General features: G+C 44.0%; 1 protein-coding gene across 1 annotated transcript; it reads left to right on the top strand.

Annotated features, from left to right (window-relative positions):
• The first annotated feature begins 2392 nt into the window (after window positions 1–2392).
• MYL9 (myosin light chain 9) lies at window positions 2393–21883 on the top strand. Its single transcript, XM_044661575.1, has 4 exons — window positions 2393–2494; window positions 18384–18591; window positions 19936–20097; window positions 20840–21883. Exons 2-4 carry the CDS (start codon window positions 18408–18410, stop codon window positions 21010–21012), a joined length of 519 nt encoding a protein of 172 aa, XP_044517510.1. The 5' UTR covers window positions 2393–2494; window positions 18384–18407; the 3' UTR covers window positions 21013–21883.
• The last annotated feature ends 2645 nt before the right edge of the window (window positions 21884–24528 follow it).

Here is a 24528-nt window from a genome sequence, read left to right as displayed (position 1 = left end):
AGAATCAATATTAAATATTGGTTCCATGTCGGAAGAGCAGCAAGGACTAGGCAATTGGGGTTAAGTGACTTACCCAGGGTCACACAGCTAGGCAGTATCAGCGGACATTTTTGAACCCAGAACTTCCCATCTCAAAGCTGGCACTCTATCCACTGGGCCACTTAGCTACCCCTTGGGCTATGTTTTGAAGAAAGAGAAGCTGTCTATGAAGTGGAGGGGAGGAGGGAGTGTATTTCAGGCATGGACAGAGCAGGATAGGATGCCAATGCAAAGGGGCAGAGGAGAGGGATAGAGATTGTGTGTGATGAAATGGGGCATTGTATAAGGGACAGAGAAGTTCATTTTGGCTGGGTCACAGAGTATAGTAGGGGAAGTCATGTCCAATATGGCTGGAAAGATAGGCTTTAAGAACTAATCCAAGTATATTTTATTCTAGAGGCAACTGGAACTTATTGAATAAGAAAGTAACATGGTTGTTATTGTTGTTGAACTATTTTTCAGTCATATCAGACTCTTCAGGACCCCATTTGGGGTTTTCTTGGCAAAGATACTGGAGTAGTTTTCCATTTCCTTCTCCAGCTCATTCTACAAATGAAGAGACTGAGGCAAACAGGGTAAATGTACTTGCCCAGGGCCACACAGCTTGTAAGTGGCTGGGGCCATGTTTGAACTCAGGAAGAGAAACTCCTGACTCCAGGCCCTGCACTCTAGAGCTCCAAACCTGAAGATAGGAGGGTCCTGAGTTCAAATTTGACCTCAGATACTTCATAGTTGTAAGATCCTAGGCAAGTTACTTAAAACCCTAGCTGTTATTTTGTCTTCGAGTTAATACTAAGACAGAAAGTAAAGATTGAAAATAAAATAAATAAAAGACAATTCCTCTGGTGGCTGTAGGGAGAATGGACTGATTGAGAAGAGGCTAGAGGCAGGGAGCCCATGAAGAGGTGATTGTGATAGTCTAGGTGAGAGGTAATGAGGGACTAAGCTAAAGGCTGGCTGTGTAGAGAAAAGGAGTGTGATGAAAGAGATAGTGTAGAGGTAGAAATGATATTTTTAGCAACTGATTCAATATGTGGGAATATGCCAGAGCCTGGGTCTAGAAAGACAGAAGTGAAATAGTCCCTGACCTCAAGGAAGTTATATTCTACAAACATCTGGCTTGCCTGGTATCTCTAGTACTTAGCACAGAACCTGGCACACAATAAGCCCTTACTGATGTCTGACTAGATCTCTGCATCTCTCTCTCTCTCTTTTTGTCTGTCTCTCCCTGACCTTGTTCCCATCTCTCTGTCTCTGTCTCTGTCTCTTTTCTCTCTTCCTCTCTCCCTGTTTCTCTGTCTCTTTGTGTCTATCTCTGTTTCCCTGTTTCCCTGTCTCTATCTCTTTATCTGGTTTTTCTCTGTCTCTATCTCCATTTGTCTTTGTATGTCTCTCTTTTTCTCTGTCTCTATCTCTGTCTCTGTCTTTTTTCTCTCTGACTCTCTCCCTCTGTCCCTGTAGCTGTCTCTGTCTCCCTGTCTTTCTCTCTCTGTCTCTATTTCTGTATCTGTTTTTTCTCTCTCTGTGTATGTCTCTCTCTTTTTCCCCTCTGTCTCCCTCTATCTCTGTAGCTGTCTTTCTCTTTTCTCCCTCTGTTTCTCTCTGTTTCTCTCTGTCTCTCTCTCTCTGTATCTCTTTTTTTCTCTCTTTCTTTTTTCTGTCTCCCTGTCTCTGTCTTTCGCTTTCTGTCTCTATCTCTGTAGCTCTCTTTTTTCTCTCCCTGTCTCTCTTTTTCTCTCTGTCTCCCACTGTCTCTGTAGCTCACTCTCTCTTTTTTTCTCCCTCTGTCTCTCTCTATCTCTATCTCTGGATCTCTCTCTTTTTTTTCTCTCTCTCTCTCTTTTTTCTGTCTCCCTGTCTCTGTCTTTCTCTTTCTGTCTCTATCTCTGTAGCTCCCTCTCTCTTTTTCTCTCTGTCTCTCTCTTTTCGCTCTCTCTCTGTCTCCCTGTCTCTGTCTTTCTCTATCTCTGTAGCTGCCTTTCTCGCTTTTTCTCTCTGCCTCTCTTTCTCTGTATCTCTCTTTTCTCTCTCTCTCTTTTTCTCTCTGTCTCTGTCCATGTTCCCATATTTCTGCCTCCACAGTTGTGTTTCCTCGGTGGTCCTGTGAGTCTTTTTCCTGTTTATCTAAGAGTGTTTCTCTCCTTTTCTAGGTTCAGGACCAGCTCCATCCCTTTGGCTAAATAAGGCTGCTTCACTCTCCCTCTCCCTCTCTGCCCCCAGTACTTCCAGGCCCCAGTTCCGCCCCTTTCCCCACCCCCCCATCTGCCTATCTCTCTTCCCTCTCCTTTCTCACACATTCTTCTGCCTTGTATGGCCAGGGCCTGACAGGGGCGGGGTAAGGCTGGGCCCTGGGGCTACTGGGCTGGCTGGGACTGAGTCCTGCACTCACTGCCTCCCTGCCTCTGCCCATACTGCTGCCTCCTCTACTCCCTCTTCCCGGACCCTTGGAATCCAGGTAGGAACTAGCCAGCTCCATCCCTGCTTCTGGCCTCAGGCCCAAAGGATGGGGGACCAAGGGGATGAGATGAAAGGGGTCTCAGAGAAAAAAATCATCTAGGTAGGAGAATCTGAGAGTGGCCACCAGGCCTTCAGAGAACATCAGAGCTGGGAAGGTGCTTAGAGATCATCTGAATTACTTACTCCTCTTAAGTGGCAGATGAGGAAACTGAGGCCCACAGAGGGAAAATTCATCCAATGGGTCCATAGATAGCTCAGGCCTAGCATCGGGAAGGTCTCCTGACTCCTAGGCCAGGGCTTTCTCCATTCTGGTAAACTGAGTCAGCCCTGCTCCTGAGTTACTCCTAAAGGTGGCGGTTTTATACTTCTGTTGGGAAGCCCAGACACACAGAAAAACAGCTCAAAGTAGCATAAACTTTGTGGGAGCCTAGAAGAGAGATGAGCTGTGGCCCTGTGGGCTATAGGACCCTGGGGGGTTCTTAGATCTAGCCCCCCAGGGGCCTGGGATCCAGACTTGGAAGGAGAAGTGGTCCTCTAGCTAGGTGGGCTCTAGTTAGTGTGGGCAGTTGGTGCTTCTCAAAGCTGGCAGGGAACACAAAGATATAGTTCACTGCATAGTGGGGCAGGACTCTCCTGGACTGAATCCTTAGAAAGTAAGCAGCCTCCACTAGAAAGCCTCAATGGGGACAGCTCTAAGGGTTGGCAATTTTTCAATAGATAGATAGATGAATAGATAAAGAGATATCAATTAGGGGCAGCTAGGTGCCTGAGTAGATGGAGAACCAGGCCCAGGGCCTAGAGATCTTGGGTTCAAATGTAACTTCAGATACTTCCTAGCTGTGTGACTCTGGACAAGTCACTTGACCCTCATTGTCTAGCCCTTATCATTTTTCTGCCTTGGAGTCAATACCTAGAAGGTAAGGGTTTAAAAGAAATTTTTAAAAGAGATATCAATATATAGATATAGAAGGGACTAAGGTTAAATCCTTATGTCTATGTATTTGTAGATAAAAACATGGGATTTATCCTTAATCTCTTCCAGCTGATGAAATTCGACTCCCACTTCCCCCAATTTTCTGCTCCAGGTTCTGCCCTCTAGGGCCAAGCACAGTGAATCTAATTGTTTTTTCATAGCTCAAGTACTATCACATTCCTATTCAACTCAGGAAAGGAAGCACTGATTGGGCATCTTCTGTGTAATTATGATAGGCACCTGAGAGTAGTAGGTTCAGATTCTGCCAATGATGCATGACCCTGGACAAGTTGCTGAATCTTTCAGTGCTCTTCACACCCTTAAGTTCGCCCCCCCCCAAAAAAAAGGTACCAATCTTTATTGGTAAGAGGACTTTCTTGACCAGGGATCTCATCAGTCCAGTTCCTATTCCCATCCTTTTTGGTTCCAGGACCCATAACCAGCCAGCTCCACTGCTGAGTTCCTTTTCCCCTGCCAAACATCAGGTCTCATTCTCTTCTCTAACCTTTGATAGTTTCTCTCTTCCCAGCTACTCAGTTAAGAAAACATTTATTAACTAGATCCCGTTCCTGCCCCTTGGCCAATCTACAGGGCCAAGCCTACCCAGCTGGCTGCCCCTTCCCCTCAGAGGTCACTGGCTGGGGCCCCTTAATGACAATCCCAGGATCTCAGCTGGAAGGGAAGGACCCCAAAGACCAACTTCTTAATTCCCTTTCTTCCTCCAGTCTTTTCCTCTTTCCTTTCTTCTGCTTTTTTTTTCTTTTGCTTCTTTTTTTTTAAACTTTCTCATGGGCTTTCTCTAATTTGCTTTCACTTAGGCATTAATTCTTTCTCTCCTTCCTTTTGCTATCTAGTTCTTTCCCTTCCTCACTTACACTTTCCCCCTCCCCAGCCATTATCCTCTTCCTAACTCTTACTCTCACTTGCTCCTTTAGCTTGAGCTGGGTTACCCACCACCACCCCTCAACTTCAACTCATAGCTGCAAGGTACCTTGGATTTGAACTCAGAACTGTAGCTCAGGAGCCCCTATGAGTGTGGGTAACTTTAATAGTCAGCCTGTTGACAAATAATTCAAAGCAAAGTTTTTGCTGAAAGGGTATCAGAAGAACAGAAGCTACAAGATATTCTTCTATAAATCTGGGCCTATTCTCTCACAACTACACCCAGCATCAGTGGAAAGAGTGAGCACACGAGTACCATATGGAATATGGAAACCAAGGGGCATAGTCGGCAGAGAACTGGACCTAAAGTCAGAGAGACCTCAGTTTATTTGTTTTTAATCAACAAACATTTATTAAGAACTTTTGTGCAAAGTGCTAGAGATGCAAACAGTTCCTTTTCTCAATGAGATACAGTCTTTAGACACTAGCTGTGTGAACCTGGGCAAGTCACTTAACCATCTATCCGAATCTGTTTGTTAATATCCTCATTGGGCCCAGCTGAGCAGAACTTGGTAGGTCACTCAACAGGGTACTCAGGGATGTTCCTCTCTGAAATTCAGCTTCTAAATCTCATCATTCTCAATCCTCAGAACTATCTCCTGACTCAGTTGCTTCCTTGGAAATCCAGACTAGCCCTCTAATTCCATCAAGTTTGGTTGAAGAACCTTATAAAGAAGGCTTTTAAGTGTTTAGTCATTTAAGTCCCTTTTTGTCGTTTCTTCAATGAGAGATTAATTCATTAGGGGTTCCCTCATGAATACCTCAACTCCCCACTCTACTCTGTCTCCTTACCATCATATTCAATTTTTCTTTCACTGGGTCTCACTTTTGCTTTCATTCATTCTCTCATGTTTCTTTCTCTTTCAATTTCTCTACCTTTTTCTTTCTTATTTCCTCTTATCTCTTCTGGAAGTTTTTTCCTGATTATTCTACTTCTCATTTCATCTTTCTCTCTCTCTTTTTCTCATTTCTCTATCTCTCTCTTCTCCCTCCTCATTCCCTCTTATTTCTCTTTCTCTGTCTATTTCTGTCTCTTCCTCTCTCCCTCCTCCGTCTCATTACTCTCTTTTTCTCTCATTTCTCACCCTCCCTCTCCTCCCTCTCTCTCTCTCTCTCTCTCTCTCTCTCTCTCTCTCTCTCTCTCTCTCTCTCTCTCTCTCTCTGTCATTTCTGTCTCTGTCCCTCCCTCCCTTCCCTCTCTGTTTCTCCCCCACCCTTTCTTTTTCCTCTCTTTTAGTTCCTTCTCTCCCTGGGTCTTTATCTTCCTTATTCTCTTATTCACCTTCACTTACTCTTTTTCTCTTCCTGTCTCATTGCTGAGTCTGGCTTGCCTTTGACCACTTGCTCTTTCTCTATCACTCCTCGTCGTCCCTTATGTTCTTTTATTTTTTCACACATCCCCTCTTTGCTCTCCCTTTAGCTCTGTTATTTCTCTGGATAACTCACTGTCTTTGTCTCATTCCTTCTGTTTCACTTTTTCCTCAATCTCACTCACTCTTTTTTTGTTTTCATTTAAAATTTCAGTGATTTCTAATTATATCTCTTTCTACCCTGCAAGTCATCCTTGATAACAGAGAATGAGAGAGAAAGAGCAGTTCTTCAACAAAACTAAACAACACTGTCTACCAAGCCTATGCATCTGCATTATTCCCCAGTCATAGGCCCCCATGTCTGCAAAGAAGGAAGGAAGATACATTTTCTCCTCTCTTCTCTGGAGCCAATCTTGGTCACTGTATTGCCCCCATCAGACCTTTTTGTTAACTTGCTCCCTCTCTTTTTCTTTCTCGTCTGCTCCTTTTCAACTCCATTCTTCTTTCCTTCTTCAGCCAATAGTATACAATATCTACTTTTTCCCCTAATAATACTTCAAGGATTCAGGTTTTTATTTCATGAGTTTCAGTATTCCCTTCACTTTGTACTACATGATTTAGTATAGATGGCCTCTATGGTTTGGGAAAAAAAAATCTCCTGTTGGCTTACCTTCTGGTTAGCCCTGGCAACAGAAAGACAGACAGACAGACAAACACAGAGACACAGACACATACACACACACACTCCTCCCAGCCTGGAATGGCCATCCTAGCCGATGCTCCCCTGGCTCTAAGGATGATGATGGTGATGATGATGTTATGATTACCCTCATCGAGCATTTCCAGTATTTCCATTTTTACAGTTGTCAAACTGTAGAGGTAAGAACCACGGAGACTCTTTTTCATGGATTAACAAATAAAGGCACAGAGAGGTTAAATAACTTTGGACTACAGATTTTTATTTTATTTTATTTTTTATAGTTGGAAGGCATCTTAAAGGAGACAGGAACACAGGAGGAAACTGAGACCCAAAGAGGGAAAGAGACTTACCTAAGATCACAAAATAAGTCAGTAATAGATATTATATTGGGGAAAAAACTTTGATTTGGGAATCAAAGGATCTGGGTTCTTATCTACACTGTGTTACTTATTTCTCTATGACCTTAGACAAATCATCTGCCTTCACTAGGCCTTAGTTTCTTCCTAGAGAAATGATGGGGTCAGACAAGACAATATTTAAGGGACTTTCCACCTTTAAATCCTGTGATCCTCAGTCTCAGCAGCTATAAATATCCCTTCCATGACTATAGCTCTTGACTACACAATTTTCCTAACCATTCTCTCCTTTATAGCAGCCTTGGGAAAGGAGCAGATGAAGTATTCATATTTCCATTTAAGAGATGAAGCCTCAGAGAAGGAAATTGACTTATTCAAGGTCATCTAAAAAGTTAAGGTAGTTAGGTGATGCAATGCATAGAACATCAACCCTGGAGTCAGGAAGACCTGAGTTCAAATCCAGCCTCAGACATTTACTAGTTTGTGACTCTGGGTAAGTCACTTAACTCTGTTAGTCTCAATTTTCTCATCTGTCAAATGAGCTGGAGAAGGAAATGACAAACCACTCCAGTATCTTGGCCAAGAAAACTTCAAATGGGGTCACAAAGACTGAAAAATAACAACAAAAAGAAAGAGGTTAGCAGCAGAGCCAGGACTAGGAGACAGATCTCTTAACCCCCAGGTCCAGGCTTCTGCCCCTGGCTAATGCACTGGATCGGAGTTAGGCTGGATCTGACTTTTCCCCCTTACACTAATTCCCTTCCTCTGTGCCTCAGTTTCCACGTACATAAAAAAGAGTTTGAGTCCATGATCATTAAGGTGCCTTCTAGTGCCACGATCACATAACTAGCTCTTTCTGTCTCTAGAGGTAGCCCAGGTCTTTGGGGAGCAAAGCCCCCATCCTAAAGGGACTTCCCATGGAAGCTGGATCACAGAAAGAACATACTATCAAAGAGCTGTTGGAGAACAGAGGAAGCCAGGCCGTGTGTGCCTTGGAGCCAGGAAGCCTGGGTTCTAGGTCTGCCTCTGGCCCTCACTGACTGGGGGCCCCTCAGCAAACCACTTGGCCTTTCAGCAACCTGGGCAGCTTCCTAAGACTAAGTGGCAGGGCCCTTGCTGACCCGAGTCCAGAGGGAATGTTCCTACACCAGCGGAAGCAAGGGGCCAGGCCTTTTCTTCCGTGGGATGGAATTCGTGAGCAAGGAGGAACACATTTACCTTCTGAGGGTAGATGAGAAGCAAGGCTCGTGCCCTCGGCAAAGAAGGGAAAACTAGTTGTCCTAGGTAACTCCCTGGTATCTCGAACTCGACAACACATCGTGTTTCATTTGTGTCTGATTCCTCATGACCCCAGTTGGAGTTTTCCTGGCACTGATACTGGAGTAATTTGCTTTTTCCTTCTTTAGTTCATTTTAAAGATGAGGAAACTAAGGCAACCAGGGTTAAGTGACTTATCCAGGGTCACCCAGCCAGTAAGTACCTGAGAGCAGATTTGAGAGATCTTCCTGCCTCCTGGCCCGGTACTCTTTCCACTGTGTTACCTAGCAATACTCAATCTGAAGACCCAGGTTCAAATCCCACCTTTGATTCTACCTGGGACTTTCTTTAGGAGGCAGCCTTGATTTCAGCCTGGCAATGAAATGTGCTTTTTCTGAGGAAGCAATCCAGCCATAGGACAGAGACTTAAGGTGAGGGCAGGGCCGTAGGTTAGTCTTGGCTATAGAGAGGAAGCTAGCACTGGATAGAACAGTAGAAAAATGATTGCGTTTGCAGTCAGGAGACCCGGACACCAAATCTCAAATCTGCCACTAAACAACGTCCTCCTTCTTGGGGTCTCAGTTTCCTCATCTGTAAAATGGAACTCATGGCCCCTGCCCTGCCTTTCTTTTAGAAAGCTGAGTCTGGAGAGCGTAAGCCCCTTAAGAATGGGGAATGTTTCGTCTTTATATAATGCCTGGCACGTGATAAATTCTTAATAAATATACATCGAATTTAATGGAATTGAATAGGTCAGTGATCGAAGTTCCAGAGTTTGAAGAGAGAGCTTGTTAGCACCAATGTTTGGTTGGGCTCCCGATTCCCTGAGGAAGAAGCCCAGGGATGGAATTCTTAACTAGGTTGAGCTTTTAGCATCTCTGACCCCCTGGGGAACCTTAGAGGAACCAGAAAATTCTTAATGACTTGGTAGGAGGGGAAAAGATCCATGGGGCAGAAAAGGTCTTAGGAGAGAGAAAGCCAGGACTCGAGGCAGCGATCCTTGGAAGTGAGCACTACTTGTGTACCAGGCCTTATGTTAGGCTTGGGAGGGATGGGCAAAAGTGAGGGGAAAGACTCAAAAAATGGAAAAAGCTGACAATTTGGAAGCTGGAAAACACTAGAACAAAATATGAGTTTGTTTAACCCTCAGAGCTAGGGCTAACTAAAACATAGAATGTCAGACCTGGTAGGGACATAAGAACATATCATAGCTGAAAGAGATATTAGAATATAAAATATCAGAGCTGGGAGGAAACTCAAATAAGTATTAAGTACCTACTGCCAGATGTGACAGTGGATAGAACACTGGGCCTGGAGTCGAGAAGAACCAAGTTCAAATCCAATCTCAGGCATTAGCTGTAGCTGTGTGACTTTGGACAAATCACTCAATCCTGTATGCCTCAATTTCCTCACCTGTAAAATGAGCTACAGAAGAAAGTAGCAAATTACTTTAGTAACTTTGCCAGGAAAACCCCAAAAGGAGTCATGTAGAGTCAGAGAAGACTGAAGATGACTAAACAACAAACTTACCATGTGTCAGGCACTGAGGTAGAGCTGGGAATGAAAGTACTCCCAATTAACTCACATTCTCCTAGGGGAGACATGTATATATAAAGAGATATGCAGCATAAATATGGAGCTAACCAATAGGCAACGCCTCAAAAGGTAAAATGCTTAGACTATAGAATGGGGTGGAGTGTTTGAGTGTGGAGGGGGAATGTGCTTTAGGATAGGTATCAGAGCTGGAATAGGCCTAAGACCCAAGGGTGTCAGCGCTGGGAGGAACCTTAAAGCAGAGAACAGAGAATTGTCTCAGCTAAAAGGGAATTTAGAGGAGAAACTTGAAACTTAGTAAAGAGAATGGACTTGCCTAAGGTGACCGAGGGAGTTCAATGTGAGGGAAGTGCCAGTGGAGAGCTACTCTAATTTTTTTTTTTAGTTTTATTGATGATGTCTTTTGTTATTTATACCTAGTCCTTTTCCAGTGTGGTCTCTGCCCCTGGCCTCCCATCCTTTACCATGAAATCCTCCCTTATTATCAAAACAGTTAAGCTTGACTGACCTGGACAGTGTGTACATACCAGTCCACAGTCATCGTCCTCCACATCTCAACTGAGAGGAGGGAAAGGTGTTTTCTTATCTGCTTTCTGGGGCTTCATTAATCTGGGGTGAGCTGCCTTTTTGTGTGGTTTACATTTCCATTGTTATAGTCACTGTGTACATTGCTCTTCAGATTCTGTTTCCTTTGGCAAGCACTAATTCATACAAGTCTTCCCTTCTTGCTCCAAATTCCTCATAATCATTGTTTCTTAGCTCTTCTTTATCCCATTACATTCCTATATCAGTTTGTTCAGCCATTGTCTCCAGTCGATAGACATTTTATCAGTTATATTTCGCGTCACAAAAAAAGTGCTGAGATGAACATAATGGCCTATATGGAACCTTTCTTTCTATCTTTAACCTCCTTGAGGTGCTTGCTGAGATTGGGGATCTTTGTCAAAGAATATCATCAATTGCATCTTTTTCTGGCCTAATTCCCAAATTATTTTCAATAATGATCAGACTAATTCACAGCAGCTCCCCCAACAATGTTAGTGTACCTTCTTGTTACTCTAGTTTAGTGATGAGGAATCTTTTAGAGATGGGGAGTCTGGACCCCTCCTCCATCCCACTCCCCAGACCAAGGGCCATGCCTGCCCCACCCCCCAGAGACCGTATGCCATGCACCTCCCCACTATCAAGTGTCAGGTGTGCCCTCCCTGCCACCCTCCCATTGGGCTGCTGGGAGTGGGTGGGGTCTGAGTGCTCCACTCCCCTCCAGCTCTGCTGCCTGTGAGCCACCCACTTTACCCCCTGTGCACTTCCATTGGCTGCTGGGCAGAGGGGCGGGGGATGGAAAAAATGTCATTAGGCACAGTGGAAAGGGGGAGGGGAGCAGCTCCACCCTAGTCCCTCTGCCTTTCTAGTAATGAACTCTTGGGGGAAGGGGACAGCCAACTACCCACAGAGATTGCTCTGGGTACCATCTTTGGTATCTGCACCATAGGTTCACCATCACTGCTCTAGTTCCTTCATTATTACCTATTTTCATCTCTTACCAGCATTAGTGCCAAATTATTTTTCTATACGTAATGGAAATAAGTGTATTGAGAAGAGGTGACAAGGTAGAGAAAGAATTATTATTCACATTTATTTGTATTAATCAGAAAGGCATCATCTAGCATAATTTTCCTTAAGTGAAGATCTTATCATGTCACTCCCCTCCTAAAACTCCTAATGGCTCTATGATGTCTCTAGAACACTCCTCTATTTTACTTTTTTCTTTTTAAATGTAATTTAACTTTTTTTAATCAATTATATGTAATAATAAATTTCCACATAATTTTCCAAAGTTATATGATCCATATACTTTGAAAATCCTAGAAAATCAACTAAAAAGCTAATGGAATAATAACTTTAGCAAAGTTTCAGGATACAAAATAAGCCCCCATAAATCATCAGCATTTCTATGTATTTCCAACAAAGTTATATGATGCAAATCATCTCTCTCTCTCCCCCTTTCCAATCCCCTCCCGGAACTGGCAAGCTATTCAATCTGGGTTATATGTAAATTTATCACATAAAACTTTTCCATACTATTCATCTTTATAAGTGAATAACCTTATAAAACCAAAACCTTAAAACATAAACCCAAATAAACAGGTGAAAAATCATATACTTTGATCTGCATTCTGACTCCAATAGTTCTTTCTCTGGAGATAGATAGCATTCTTTGTTAGAAGTCCTTCAGAATTGTTCTGGCTCATTGTATCTCTGTTTGGCTTTTAAAATCCTTCACAATCAGACCCAAAACTATCTTTATAGCATATAAACAGATGAATGGATAATTAGACTGATAGACAGACAGATAGATATGTATGTGTATATCTATGTGTGTGTGTGCATATATATGTATATATATAAAAATATATATATCCTTAATACCACTTCAGCCAACCAGTACGTGCTTAATACATGTGCATATGATATATATCCCTTCTAATACCAGTTCAGCCAATTATATATGTTATACAATATATATGTATGTGTGTATATATAGATATAGATAAATATTTATTTCTCCCCTAACCTCCCAAATCTGTGGTTCAGCCCAACTGAGCTACTCTACTTCATTTCTCCTCTTAGTGGCTATGCCCAGGCCTCCATCTCTGGAATGCCTGCTCTCCTAGCCTCCACTTCATGGGAAACATCCTCTTACAAGATCCATCAAGTTTCCCATTCTACAGGAAGCGTTTCCTCATCTTCCACCTGCTAAATCCCTCCCTCCCTCCCTGGTATTTTTGTCCTATTTATATGGGCATATATTGTCTTATAGAATGCAAACTCATTGGGAGTAGGAATTACTCAATCTCCAGAGCCTAGTATAAATTAAGTACTTGATAAATGCTTATTAATTGTTTTTATATTCCATAGATCCTTGACAAACTTTTTAATTGTACCGGTATCTTTCATTTTTATATAAATTCATTTCCAAATTATCCCAACCAAAAATAAATAAAAAGGGGGTTGAGGGTGGGAAAGCAGTTTAAGCTGAACTAATTAAGAATTCCACCAAATTTGAGTATAGTATATGCAATGTTCCATACCCATCATCCACTACCACTACAAAGTCAGAAAGAGGTGTTCTTTCCTATCTTTTCTGAAGGCCAAGCTTATTTGTTACAAGGACACAGTGCTGAATTCCTTTTTTCTTCTTTATTCAGAGATGTTTTATTTTCCCAATTACATGTAATAACAATTTTTGATACACATTTTCCAAAATTATAAGATCCAAATTGTCTCCCTTCCTCCCTTCCCTTCCCCCTCTTGGAGATGGTAAGCAATTTGATCTGGATTCTACATGTATTATAATGCAAAACCCACTCCCATTATTGGTCTTTGTTGTAAGAAAATATTCATATAAAACCAAAACCTCAACATAAAAACATAAGTAAACTAACTTGAAAAATAGTATGCTTTGACCTGCATTCTGACTCCAAAAGTTCCTTTTCTGGAGGTGGAGAGCATACTTTACCTTAAGTTCTTCAGAATTGTCCCTGATCATTGTATTGCTGAGAGTAACTAAGTCTTTCACAGTTGATCATCGTATAATATTGCTGTTACTGTGTACAATGTTCTCCTGGTTCTGCTTATTTTGCTCTTCATCAGTTCAAGTAGGCCTTTCTAGCTTTTTCTGGAATCATCCTGTTCATTGCTTCTTTCAGCACAATAGTATTCTATCACCATCATTTACCACAACTTGTTTAGCCATTCCTCAATTGAGGGATATCCCTTTAGTTTCCAATTCTTTGCCACCACAAAAAGCGCAGCTATAAATATTTTTGTACAAATAGGTCCTTTCCTCTTTTTTATGATCTCTTTGGTATATAGACCTAGTAGTGGTATTACAAGATCAAAGGGTATGCAGTTTTGTAGTCCTTTGGGCATAGTTCCATATTGTCCTCCAGAACAGTTGGATCAGTTTCACAATTCCACCAACAATGCATTAGTGTCCCACTTTTTTTCACATCCCCTCCAACATTTATCATTTTTCTTTACTATCATATTGGCCAATCTTATAGACATGAGTTGGTACCTCAGAGGTGTTTTGCCTTTCTCTAATTAAGAGGGATTTAGAACATTTTTTCACAGGATCATTGATAGTTTTTATTTCTTCATCTGAAAACTGCTTGTTCATATCCTTTGACCATTTGTCAATTAGGGAATCTTAGTGCTCAATTCTTAAAGGCGTTCTCCCTCCTCAAGCTGGAATTGCGGAGGTAGAAACCAAGAACTTGGGATGAGGAAACACCAGAGATAGTAATAACATTCTTGTCTCTAAGACCAGAGTGTAGGCTATTCTTGAAACAGTGTTAGGTAATGTTAAGATTATTACCCCTATTTTATAGCGGAAATGAGGCCCAAAGAGAGGAAGCAATTTGCAGGAAGAGGTCACCCAGCTGACAGCCAGGGCTGGGTTTGGTCTTCCAGGGAGTTCAGATTTGATGCTATCTAAGGGAGGGCTCACCTTTCATGGTTTCTGATTTGGGTATCTGGGTCCCTAAGTGGCTCAGCCCCTCAGGGAAGAATTCAGGCTGGAATGTCCTAGGAGAGAGCCCTTCAGGGTCCCAGGCTCCAGCGCTCCTCCCACCTCCCTCCTCCTGGCCCCTGGGCCCCTAGAGAAGGCAGGATAACCCAGTCTGGGGGTGGAAGAGGAAGACGGGAGTTGCTCTGAAGGGCAAGAATGTCAAGAATGCAGAGGAGAATAGAGAAGGGGAATGAAGGAAGAGGGGAGGGGAAAGGAGCAGGCTGACCATGAGGTGGGGATGGGGGGGGGGGTGAAGGGGAGAGTATAGAACCTCTCAGCCTCCTAGATTCAGCCTGCCTGGACTCCTGATCCCAGAGGACAGTCAGCCCTGTCTCTGTGTCTCTGTCTCAGTCGGTTTCTGTTTCTCTGTCTCTGTCTCTGACTACCCCCCTCCTAGTCAGCAGAGTTCTCAGACACCAATTCATCCAGCCAGTATATATATATTAAGCACCTACTGTGCTCAGTGCCCAGCTCAGTGCCCACTAGAGACACAAACACAGAAAGGCCATGAGCCTCCCGAGATCTTCCATCTTCCTCTCTAAAGGCTGGCCTTTCTAATGATGGGGGGAGGGGAATACAAGGACACAAATAACTCTTACTAGGAGGGAAATGAGATAAGACCGAAGAGAAGGCCCAGGCAATTCTGAGACATCTGATTCTTTTCAAAAACTCTTTTTTGGCTGTGTGTGAGGGGGAGAAGGTGGGGAGAGGACTAGCTGGGATTCGGATAGGCTTCATGCTGTGGGGGATTAGGGGAGGCAGGGAGTCTGCCCTTGAATTGGCTGAAGGAAAGGAAGGATTTTAACAGCAGAGAGGTGGCCCATTAGTTAAGAGTGTTGGACTTTGGAGTCAGTCGTGAGTTGAAATATAGCCTCAGATACTTACTATCTGTATGACTGTACAAATCACTTCACTCTGCCTCAGCTTCCTCATCTGTAAAGTAGGTATAATAACAGCATGTGCCTCCCACAAAACCACAAGGTTTTTGTGAGGATCAAATGAGAGAATATTTACAAAGTACTTCGTAAACCTGAAAGTGCTACATAAATGCTAACTAGTAATATGTTTTATCTTTATTTTACTCCAATAACAAATTTACTCATAAGTTTTCCAAAGTTATTGATTCGTGTTGTCTCCCTTCCCTCTTCCCTCTCCCATCCCGGAGTTGACAAGAAATTCAGTCTGGGTTATACATGTATAATCACTTAATGCCTATTTCCATATTATTTATTTTTGTAAGAGGCTAATCTTCTAAACCCAAACCCCCAAATCATACCCAAATAAACAAGTGAAAAATCGTGTGTTTTCATCTACATTTCTATTCCAACAGTTCTTTCTCTGGAGGTGGGTAGTATTCTTTTTCATAAGTCCCTCAGAATTGTCCAGGATCATTGTATTGCTGTTAGTAGCAAAGTCTATCACATCTGATCATTCCACAGTATTTCAGTGCTAGGTGCAATGTTCTCCTGGTTCTGCTTATTTTGCTCTGCATCAGTCCATGAAGGTCTTTCTAATTCTGAAATCCTCCTGTTCATCATGTCTTACCAGCACAATAGTATTCCATCACCATCACATACCACAATTTGTTCAGCCATTCCCCAATTGAGGGACACTCCCTCATTTTCCAATTTTTTGCCACCACAAAAAGGGCTGCTATAAACATTTTTGTACAAGCAGGTCCTTTCCCGGTTTTTTATCTCTTTACCTAGTAGTGGTATTACTGGATCAAAGGATAGGCATTCCTTTATAGCCCTTTGGGCATAATTCCAAGTTGCCCTCCAGAATGGTCTAATCAATTCACAATTCCACCAACAATGCATTAGCATCCCAATTTTACCACATCCCCTCCAACATTTATCATTTTCCTTTACTATCATATTGGCCAGTCTGCTAGGTATAAGGCAGTGATGAGCAAACTTTTTAAAGAGGGGGCCAAAGGAAAGGAAATGCTCATCTGTCAGTCTGTTTCTAAGGCAACTCTTTCAAAGTTTCATTGTATTGTATCCTACTCATTGTATTCGTTGGATTAGGAATAATGTCACCCAGCTGGATAGAACTTTTCAGGGGGCTGCATCTGGCCCTCAGGTTGTAGTTTGTGCTTCACTCATATAAGGGGATACCTCAAAGCAATGCTAACTAGTATTATTGAGGAGGAAATATTGTGTGAGCAAAGGCCGAGACACAAGATGGCAGACCAAGAATGAAGGACAAAAGGGCAGTCCAGTTGGCTTGAAGAGTAGTGAAAGGGTCCATAATAAGTCATGCTCAAATGTGCATTAAGGCTAGGATAATATAAGGGATGATGAATTTGTTTATACTTTTATTCAGTAGATATTGGGGTGCTTTCTAGAAGTTCTGGACAGTGGAGTGACAACATCATGGTGGTGTCCATGTGAAAGATGAGTTAGAGAAGAGATAGACTGGATACATACAGGGAGACCAGTCAGGAAGCTATTGCAATCCTTTCAAGAAGAGGGGTAGCTACCTAGCACAGAGTAAAGAGCACCAGGCTTGGAGTTGAGAGAATCTGGGTTTGAATATAGCCTCAGATACTTCCTAGCTATGTGACCCTGGGCAAGTCACTTAAACCCAATTAGGTAGCCTTTGCCTTTTCTGCTGTGGAACTGATACTTAGTATTGATTCTAAGACAGGAGGGAGGAAGGGAGGGTGAGAAGAAGAGTGGGAGGAAGGAAGGAGGGAGGGAGGGAAGGAAGATGGTAGACACTATGGGAATGGTGAGAAGGGCATGGTCTGGGTATATTTTGGAAGTAAAAACAACAGGACTTGGCAACTCAGTAGACAGTAGGGGGAGGTGAATGGGAGGGTCAAAGGTAATTGAGAGGTTACAAGCTTGAGTGGTGCCAATGGAAACAAAAGTTGGGATGATAGATTTAGGGAAGGAAAATGAGTTGTTTTCAACTTAGGATCATAGAGCTAGCATTGTAAAACTTTTCAGAGGGCATCTAGTTCAACTCCCTCATTACACAGAAGAAGAAACACATGGAAGATAATGGCCATGGTATGCAAAAAGCCAGAGGATTCTACCATCCCTATAGGACCTTTCAGATTGATCCTATAAGCTATTATTAAGGTCCTTGAAGAGGTGGGATTTGAACCTAAGTTCTCTTGGTTGAGTTGAGGTTACAAAAGGAAACATCCAGGACCACAAAATTTCCCCTTTTCCCTGAAGACACAAAGGGAAGACCTGGAAAAAGCCTCCCAACTTATTTTCCAGAGGTGGAAAGGCCATTTCAGAGATTTAATTTTTTTTTGATACATTGATCATTTTTACTGATTTTTTTCTTTAAAGAGAGTTCTTTGTCCTGTGGGATGTCTCTTTGAGGTCAGGAGGGAATATGGGGAATTTAGACAATGTAAAAACAAATGACAATAAAATGTTACTTTAAAAATAAATAAATGCTTCAAGCCTATCCCTAGAAAAAATATGTGTTTAACCTCCATTGCCTAGGCCTTACTGCTCTTCTGCCTTAGAACCAATAAACAGTATTGATTTTTTTTTTTTAATTTTAAACCCTTAACTTCTGTGTATTGACTTATAGGTGGAAGATTGGTAAGGGTAGGCAATGGGGGTCAAGTGACTTGCCCAGGGTCACACAGCTGGGAAGTGTCTGAGGCCAGATTTGAACCTAGGACCTCCTGTCTCTAGGCCTGGCTCTCAATCCACTGAGCTACCCAGCTGCCCCAACATTATTGATTTTAAGGAAGGTAAGAGTTAAAAAAAAAATGTGAGTATGACTATTTCTTCCTTGCTAAAGTGGAGGACTATGGGTATGGAATGTTGCATATGTTCATAGAATGGATGACTCAGTTTTACTAGATTGCTTTTTCCCCCTCTATCTTTTTTTTTTTTAATTTTAAACCCTTAACTTCTGTGTATTGACTTATAGGTGGAAGAGTGGTAAGGGTAGGCAATGGGGGTCAAGTGACTTGCCCAGGGTCACACAGCTGGGAAGTGTCTGAGGCTGGATTTGAACCTAGGACCTCCTGTCTCTAGGCCTGGCTCTCAATCCACTGAGCTACCCAGCTGCCCTTTCCCCTCTATCTTTTAAAAACATTTTTTGTTGGGGGCAGCTCTAGGGAAGGAGAGTTCACTGGAGGCATCTAATCAAGGAAGGCTATCTGGAGGTTGTGGGCCTTCCTTTAGCAGGGCCCCTGAATGCTGAATGTCCTCATCCTCTCCCTCTTCCCTTTTTCCCACAGGCACTCCTCTCCCAAGAAGCCAAGATGTCAAGCAAACGGGCCAAGGCTAAGACCACAAAGAAACGTCCCCAGCGGGCTACGTCCAATGTTTTCGCCATGTTTGATCAGTCTCAGATCCAGGAATTCAAAGAGGCCTTCAACATGATCGACCAGAATCGAGATGGATTCATTGACAAGGAGGATCTCCATGACATGCTGGCCTCCCTTGGTAAGGGCTGCTGGGGCAGATGAATGCCCAGGGCTTGTTTCTAGCACAGTGGCTGAAACCGATTCAGAAAGCTAGAAGGAAACTTAAAGGTTCCCAGGATCTCTTGACTCCTAATTTAGTGTTTGTTCTACCATGTTACAAGTTCTACTCTTCATTGTGTGACTGTAGGCAAGTCCTTTCCCCCCTCAGCCTCAGTTTTCTCACCTGCAGATGAAGGGAATCAACTGGATTGATCCCATTGCCTGAGGTCTCCCTCTGTCCTCTACTGCCTAAAGCTTTCCTCTAGCTACTGCTTCCAAAATTAGACTAAGGCACAGGGCAGCTAGGTGACTTGCTGGATTGAGAGCCAGGTCTAGAGACAGGGGGTCCTGGGTTCACATCTTGCCTCAGCCACTTCCTAGCTGTGTGACCCTGGGCAAGTCACCCCTCTTCTGCCTTGGAACCAGTACTAAGTACTAAGAAGATAAGGGTTTAAAAAAAAAAGATTTAAGTCACCCTATCCATCACTGAGTTTCTCCTGAGACTTTGTGCTAGGCTCCACTATGGGGAAGAGGAAGAGAAATGGGAGGTTGTCCAGGAATAGATGGTATAGTGGATAAAAACACTGGACTAAAGTCAAGAGGACCTGAGGTCAAACTCTGCCTCTGACAATTACTAGCTTTGTGACCTAGATAAGTCCCTTAGCCCCTCTGGGCTTCAATTTCCTTATTCTGCAAAATAAGAGCATTGGATTTGGTGACCTTTGAGGTCTCTTCCAGCTTTCAATCTATAATTTTATGATCCCTCAAGAAGCTTCTAGCCTAGAGAAGGAGATGAGTGTCAAGAATCATGGATTTTTTCCTTTCAAAAAAATTTTTTTATTTAATTGATGCTTTTTGTTTTCATATCAGAATCATTTGTATACACACACACACACACACACACACACACACACACACATATATTTTTTTCTCTGTCTCCTACTCCTCAAACCCAAAGAACTTTCCAAACTTGTAATAAAGTAAAACAGGTCAGCAAAGCTTACAATTAAAAAAAAAAACAATTAACTTCCATTGCATGATCTGAGAACATATGTCATATTCAGTACCCATAGTCCAGTGCTCTCTCTTTGATGTCCCACTGTCTTAGGACACTGGTAGGGGAGGAAGGTGTTTGGGACTCCCAGTGTAAGAGGTGGATGAACTTTGGCTGAAGGAAAGGGCTGATGAACAGAGATAGGGATTAGGGAGTGGATGTTTTGAAAACACTGAGTGCCAGTCAGATGGGACAGGTGTCAGGAGACCCCAGAGGTACCTGGCTCACAGTAAGTACTGTGACTGTGTAACTGTGCCCCCTCCTCTCCAGGGAAGAATCCCACAGATGAATACCTGGAAGGGATGATGAGTGAGGCTCCTGGGCCCATCAACTTTACCATGTTTCTCACCATGTTTGGAGAGAAGCTGAATGGAACGGACCCTGAGGATGTTATCCGAAATGCCTTCGCCTGCTTTGATGAGGAGGCCTCAGGTCAGTTGGAATACAGTATCTTGGGGATACAAGGGAGGACCTCCCCCTTGTCTAATGTCCTGGTTTATCCTATGGGAGCTTGGAATTGAGCAGAGGACTGAAAGGGAAAGTTCTATCCCCCTACGACAACTCAGATCTTCCTGGTTCTAAGCTCTGTGGAAGTGGCCAATCTCAAGCACTCCTTGGAACCTGAGCATCAGGGAGCTAAGGGCTAAGGCAGTGATGGCAGACCTTTTAGAGACCCAGTGCCCAAACTGTCCCCTCATAGTGAATGTGAGCCACCCCCTTACCCCAGACAAGGGAGGGAGGAAGCGTTCCCATTGGGCTGCTGGGCAGAGGGGCAGGTGTTGAGAGAAATGTCCTCCAGGGCAGCCCCCTCCAGCACATGTGCTATAGGTTTGTCAACATAGGGCTAAGGGCTGGTGTGGAGGACCCAAAATCACCCACTGCCTCCTAATGAACTTGACTCAGAGGAGAACTAGGAATACATTTTGTTATTGCCTTTTTTTTTTTTTAAATTGGGGGTGAGGCGAGGCAGTCAGGAATTCTGAATCTGTGATTTCATTGGTGTGTGGAATCACCTGCCATCCCAGAGAAACTCATCTGTAACTTAGTTTTAGTGAGTTGTCCCATGGCCGATATTCTCACCTAAGAACCACACAGACCACCAAACTGTGTTATTTCTCCCAAAGAGAGGACTCTCAGCTATCTCTGCCGCTTTCTCTCGCTCCCTCTCTCCCAGGAGTCATCCACGAGGACCACCTTCGGGAGCTGCTTACCACCATGGGGGATCGCTTCACGGATGAGGAGGTGGACGAGATGTACCGAGAGGCACCTATCGACAAGAAGGGCAACTTCAACTATGTGGAGTTCACCCGGATCCTGAAGCACGGGGCCAAGGACAAGGATGACTAACCCCACACTCTCCCCGTTCCCTGAGCCCACCACTCCCCGCCCACCCCTTCCACCTTCCGTGCTCCTCATGCCCCTTGCATTCTACACAGCTGCCACATACCAGGAAGCCTGATGAGCTCTTACCTGGCCCTAGACCCAACACCTTGCAGAGCAAGAAGGCTGAGAGCCCCGGGCCTTAGAGTGGGGTCTCTCCTGGCTCTCATCAAAGGGAATGGCACCCCGGCCTCTAGCCTTCCTGCGGGGATATCCAGGGGAAGGTGGATCTCTACCTTGGCAAGTACCAATCCTGGGCTCCAGGAGACATACTTGCTCCACAACTTATCCACCTCATGGCCCCACACATGGGAGGGACCAATCCAGGTCAGCCAGCCAAAGCTGACCATCCGAACCCCTTCCCACTGGCCTTCAGGGCCCAGCTTTCCTTCAGCCCTGGTCTGTTGCCACTGCCTCGTCTGCTGAGGGTGGGAGAAGGGCCTATTTCCCAATGACACATTCCTGATTCTTACGGGGGACCCTAAAACATTCCTCCTCCATTGTGCCCCCTGCCCACCCCCTACCCCTTCAGCGTCATTCACCTGCCTCACCGAAGGTACACAGAGGAGAGGAGCATGGCCCAAACACCCTGCCCAGCGTCCAGACAGGAGCTGGAGCAGGTGTCCAAGGAAGTGTATCATATTGGGTGTGCACCCGTGCACGTTACAGCAAGTGGTGGCTTGTGTGAATCCGTGTGTATGCGTGATTGTATGTTTATGTATGTATACGTATGTATAATGTAATGTATTCAGGTGCATGTGTTTCCAAGGCTTAACACTGACTTTAGATTTGAAGAAAGAGAAAGAAAGATGATCCAAAATAGAAAACACTAGCCCAAGTTGTCTCAGTTCTCATTTTTTGCTGGAGAGGGTAAGGTTGATCATCTGGGAATGCCATTCAAAGTCAGGTGCTTGAGGGGTAGAAATAGGATTTCTCTAAAGGCTGGATCCTACCATCCAAAGGCCACCCCCCAGCTCCATCTCCTGGATCCCCTGCCCAAAGATCTGTTGTGCCCTGAGCTACAGCCACCATTAATTACTCAGGATGCTCCTGCCCTTTCTACTCTGAAAACCCTGTTTCTTTTGTCTCTAAATCCCCATTCTGGGAGGAGAAAAAAAAAAAGAAGAAGAAGAAGCCATAACTTGGCTTCAAATCTCGGTTGTAGTATTTGTTCTCTGCAATTGGATCCAAGTCTCATTTCTCTCTTCTTTTCTCATCTGGAAAAGATGTTGGGCTGAGGCAGCAATCTCAGTTTGTGGTGTTCCTTCACCTGGCCATAGTCAAATCTATTTTCAAAATAATATTGGCATTTTAATGAATGTAAAGAGGTCTTTAAGACCAAAAATGTTGAAAACCACTATACAAGGGGCTCTTTAAATGGCCCTTTCCCAGCCCAGTTAAATCCTCTGTTCTATCTCCTGGACCTCTACAAGCAGGGAAGAGGCCTCCTGACCTCCATCCAGACCTTGGATTTTGTGAAGGGAATCCCAGTTTGCCTAAACCAGATGAACCTTTCCTAAGGGCCTCCTCTGGCCCTAGGAAGTAGGTAAGAGTGCTAACTGTCTACACTCCCCCAGTTATCTCATTTCCCCTTATTTTTCTGCTTAGTCTTCTGATTAGTTATTTGTAGGAAATAAGCCAGAACTGGAAATCAAGAGATGGGTTCCAATACTGATAATCACTTTCTTTGTGACAAGTCCCTTCCCCTTTATGGGCCTCACTATAAGAGGTATAGATAGGAAAAGCTGATCTCTCTCTCCTTTTTTTTTTTTTAAACCCTTACATTCCATCTTAGAGTCAATACTGTGTATTGGCTGCAAGGCAGAAGAGTGCTAAAGGCTAGGTAATGGGGGTCAAGTGACTTGCCCAGGATCACACAGCTGGGAAGTGTCTGAGGTCAAATTTGAACCTAGGACCTCCCATCTCTAAGCCTGGCTCTCAATCCACTGGGCCACCCAGGTGCCTCCTCCTTTGTCTTTTTTGTTGGTTCTTCAGTCTTATTCCACTTCCAAATCATCACAGACATACTTTATTTTTTATTTTTAAACCCTTCCTTTCTGTCTTAGTAAGTACTTAGTAAATACTCTAAGACAGAAGGGTAAGGGCCAGACAGATAAGGTTAAGTGACTTGCCCAAGGTCAAACAGGAAGTGTCTGAGGTCAATTTGAACCCAGGTCCTCCTGACTCCAGGTCTGGCTTTCTACCCACCATGCCACCTGGCTGCCCCTCACCCAAGGGTACTTTAAACACACCAGCAGAGATAGAACTAGGAATTTGCTTACCTGCCCTCTGTGGAAGTTGGTGTTGCTAACATCCTGGGAGCAGGGTGGGAAGAGGGGAAAGTCCCCCCCTGGGAGAAAACAGCTCCTGTGAGGATGGGAAGAAGAGGAAGTACCCCCAGGATGGAACTAGGTGCCTTATAAGGCTTGGACAAAGCCCCAGTTGCTTCATCTTTGTTACAACTAAGTATGGTGGGGAACAGTGAGCTGAGAAAGAAGATGGATGAGTCCTGATTTGATGGAGGACAGAACAACTACCCTAAATTAGATTTTTTTTTTAGACCCTTACCTTCCATCTTAGAATCAATTATAAGTATTGATTCCAAGGCAGAAGAGCTAATAAAGACTAGGCAATGGGGGTTAAGTGACTTGTCCATGGTCACACAGAAAGGAAGTGTCTGAGGTCAAATTCGAACCCAGGATCTCCTGTATCTAGACCTGGTTCTCAATCCACTGAGCGACTAAGGTGTCTCCCTGAATTAGTTTTATACCTAACCCTTGCTAGGCCCCTTCCAGATTCACAAAATCTACCACTGACATACAAAGAAGGCTAGACTCAAAGGGAAGCCCCAAGGGGAGGGAGGAACCTTTTTTTTTTTTTTTTTTTTGCTGGAGGCCAGTGACTGCTCAAACAAACTTGGACCCACAGCCCCTCCTCCCCCATCCCCCCCCATCAATCCTGGCTGAAATCTCCTGGAAGAGGGCAAATGGCCGAGGCCATCCCTTCCCACGCTCGCTTTCCCTCTTAACTCTGGTGCCTTCCCTCTGTTAATGATTTCCTGGTCATCCTGTATATGGCATGTGTGTAAACAGCTGGTGGCTTCCGGTCCCCCCTCTCCCCATTACATTGTGAGGTCCTCGAAAGCAGGAGCTCTCTTCTTTCCCTCCTTGCATCTAGCGCTCAGCGCCGTCTGGCAGACATTAGGTGCTTTCAGAAATGTGTTAGTTGTCTGCCTGACTCCTTGGGGTGGGGTGTGCCTCCTCTGAGCCCGCCCCAGCTCAGGGTTCTGCGTCCTTCCCTCCCCCACCCCAGGCACCAAACCAGGTAAGCCCACCTCTTCTGGATTGTTCCAGCATGCAAACAATTGTGTACAAACAAGCTGTGCTTCCTCCGGGTACCAGCTCCTGACCTGCTTCCCTGGGTTGGCAACCATTTATCCAGTTTCTAAAGGTGCAGGGGAAAGAGTGCTTTCATTCGGCCTCC

Source organism: Gracilinanus agilis, chromosome 2 (genome assembly GCF_016433145.1).
Source record: "Gracilinanus agilis isolate LMUSP501 chromosome 2, AgileGrace, whole genome shotgun sequence".
Taxonomy (NCBI): Eukaryota; Metazoa; Chordata; class Mammalia; order Didelphimorphia; family Didelphidae; genus Gracilinanus; species Gracilinanus agilis.
Note: the sequence above shows the minus strand (reverse complement) of the source record. Positions and strands in the feature narration are given on the sequence as shown.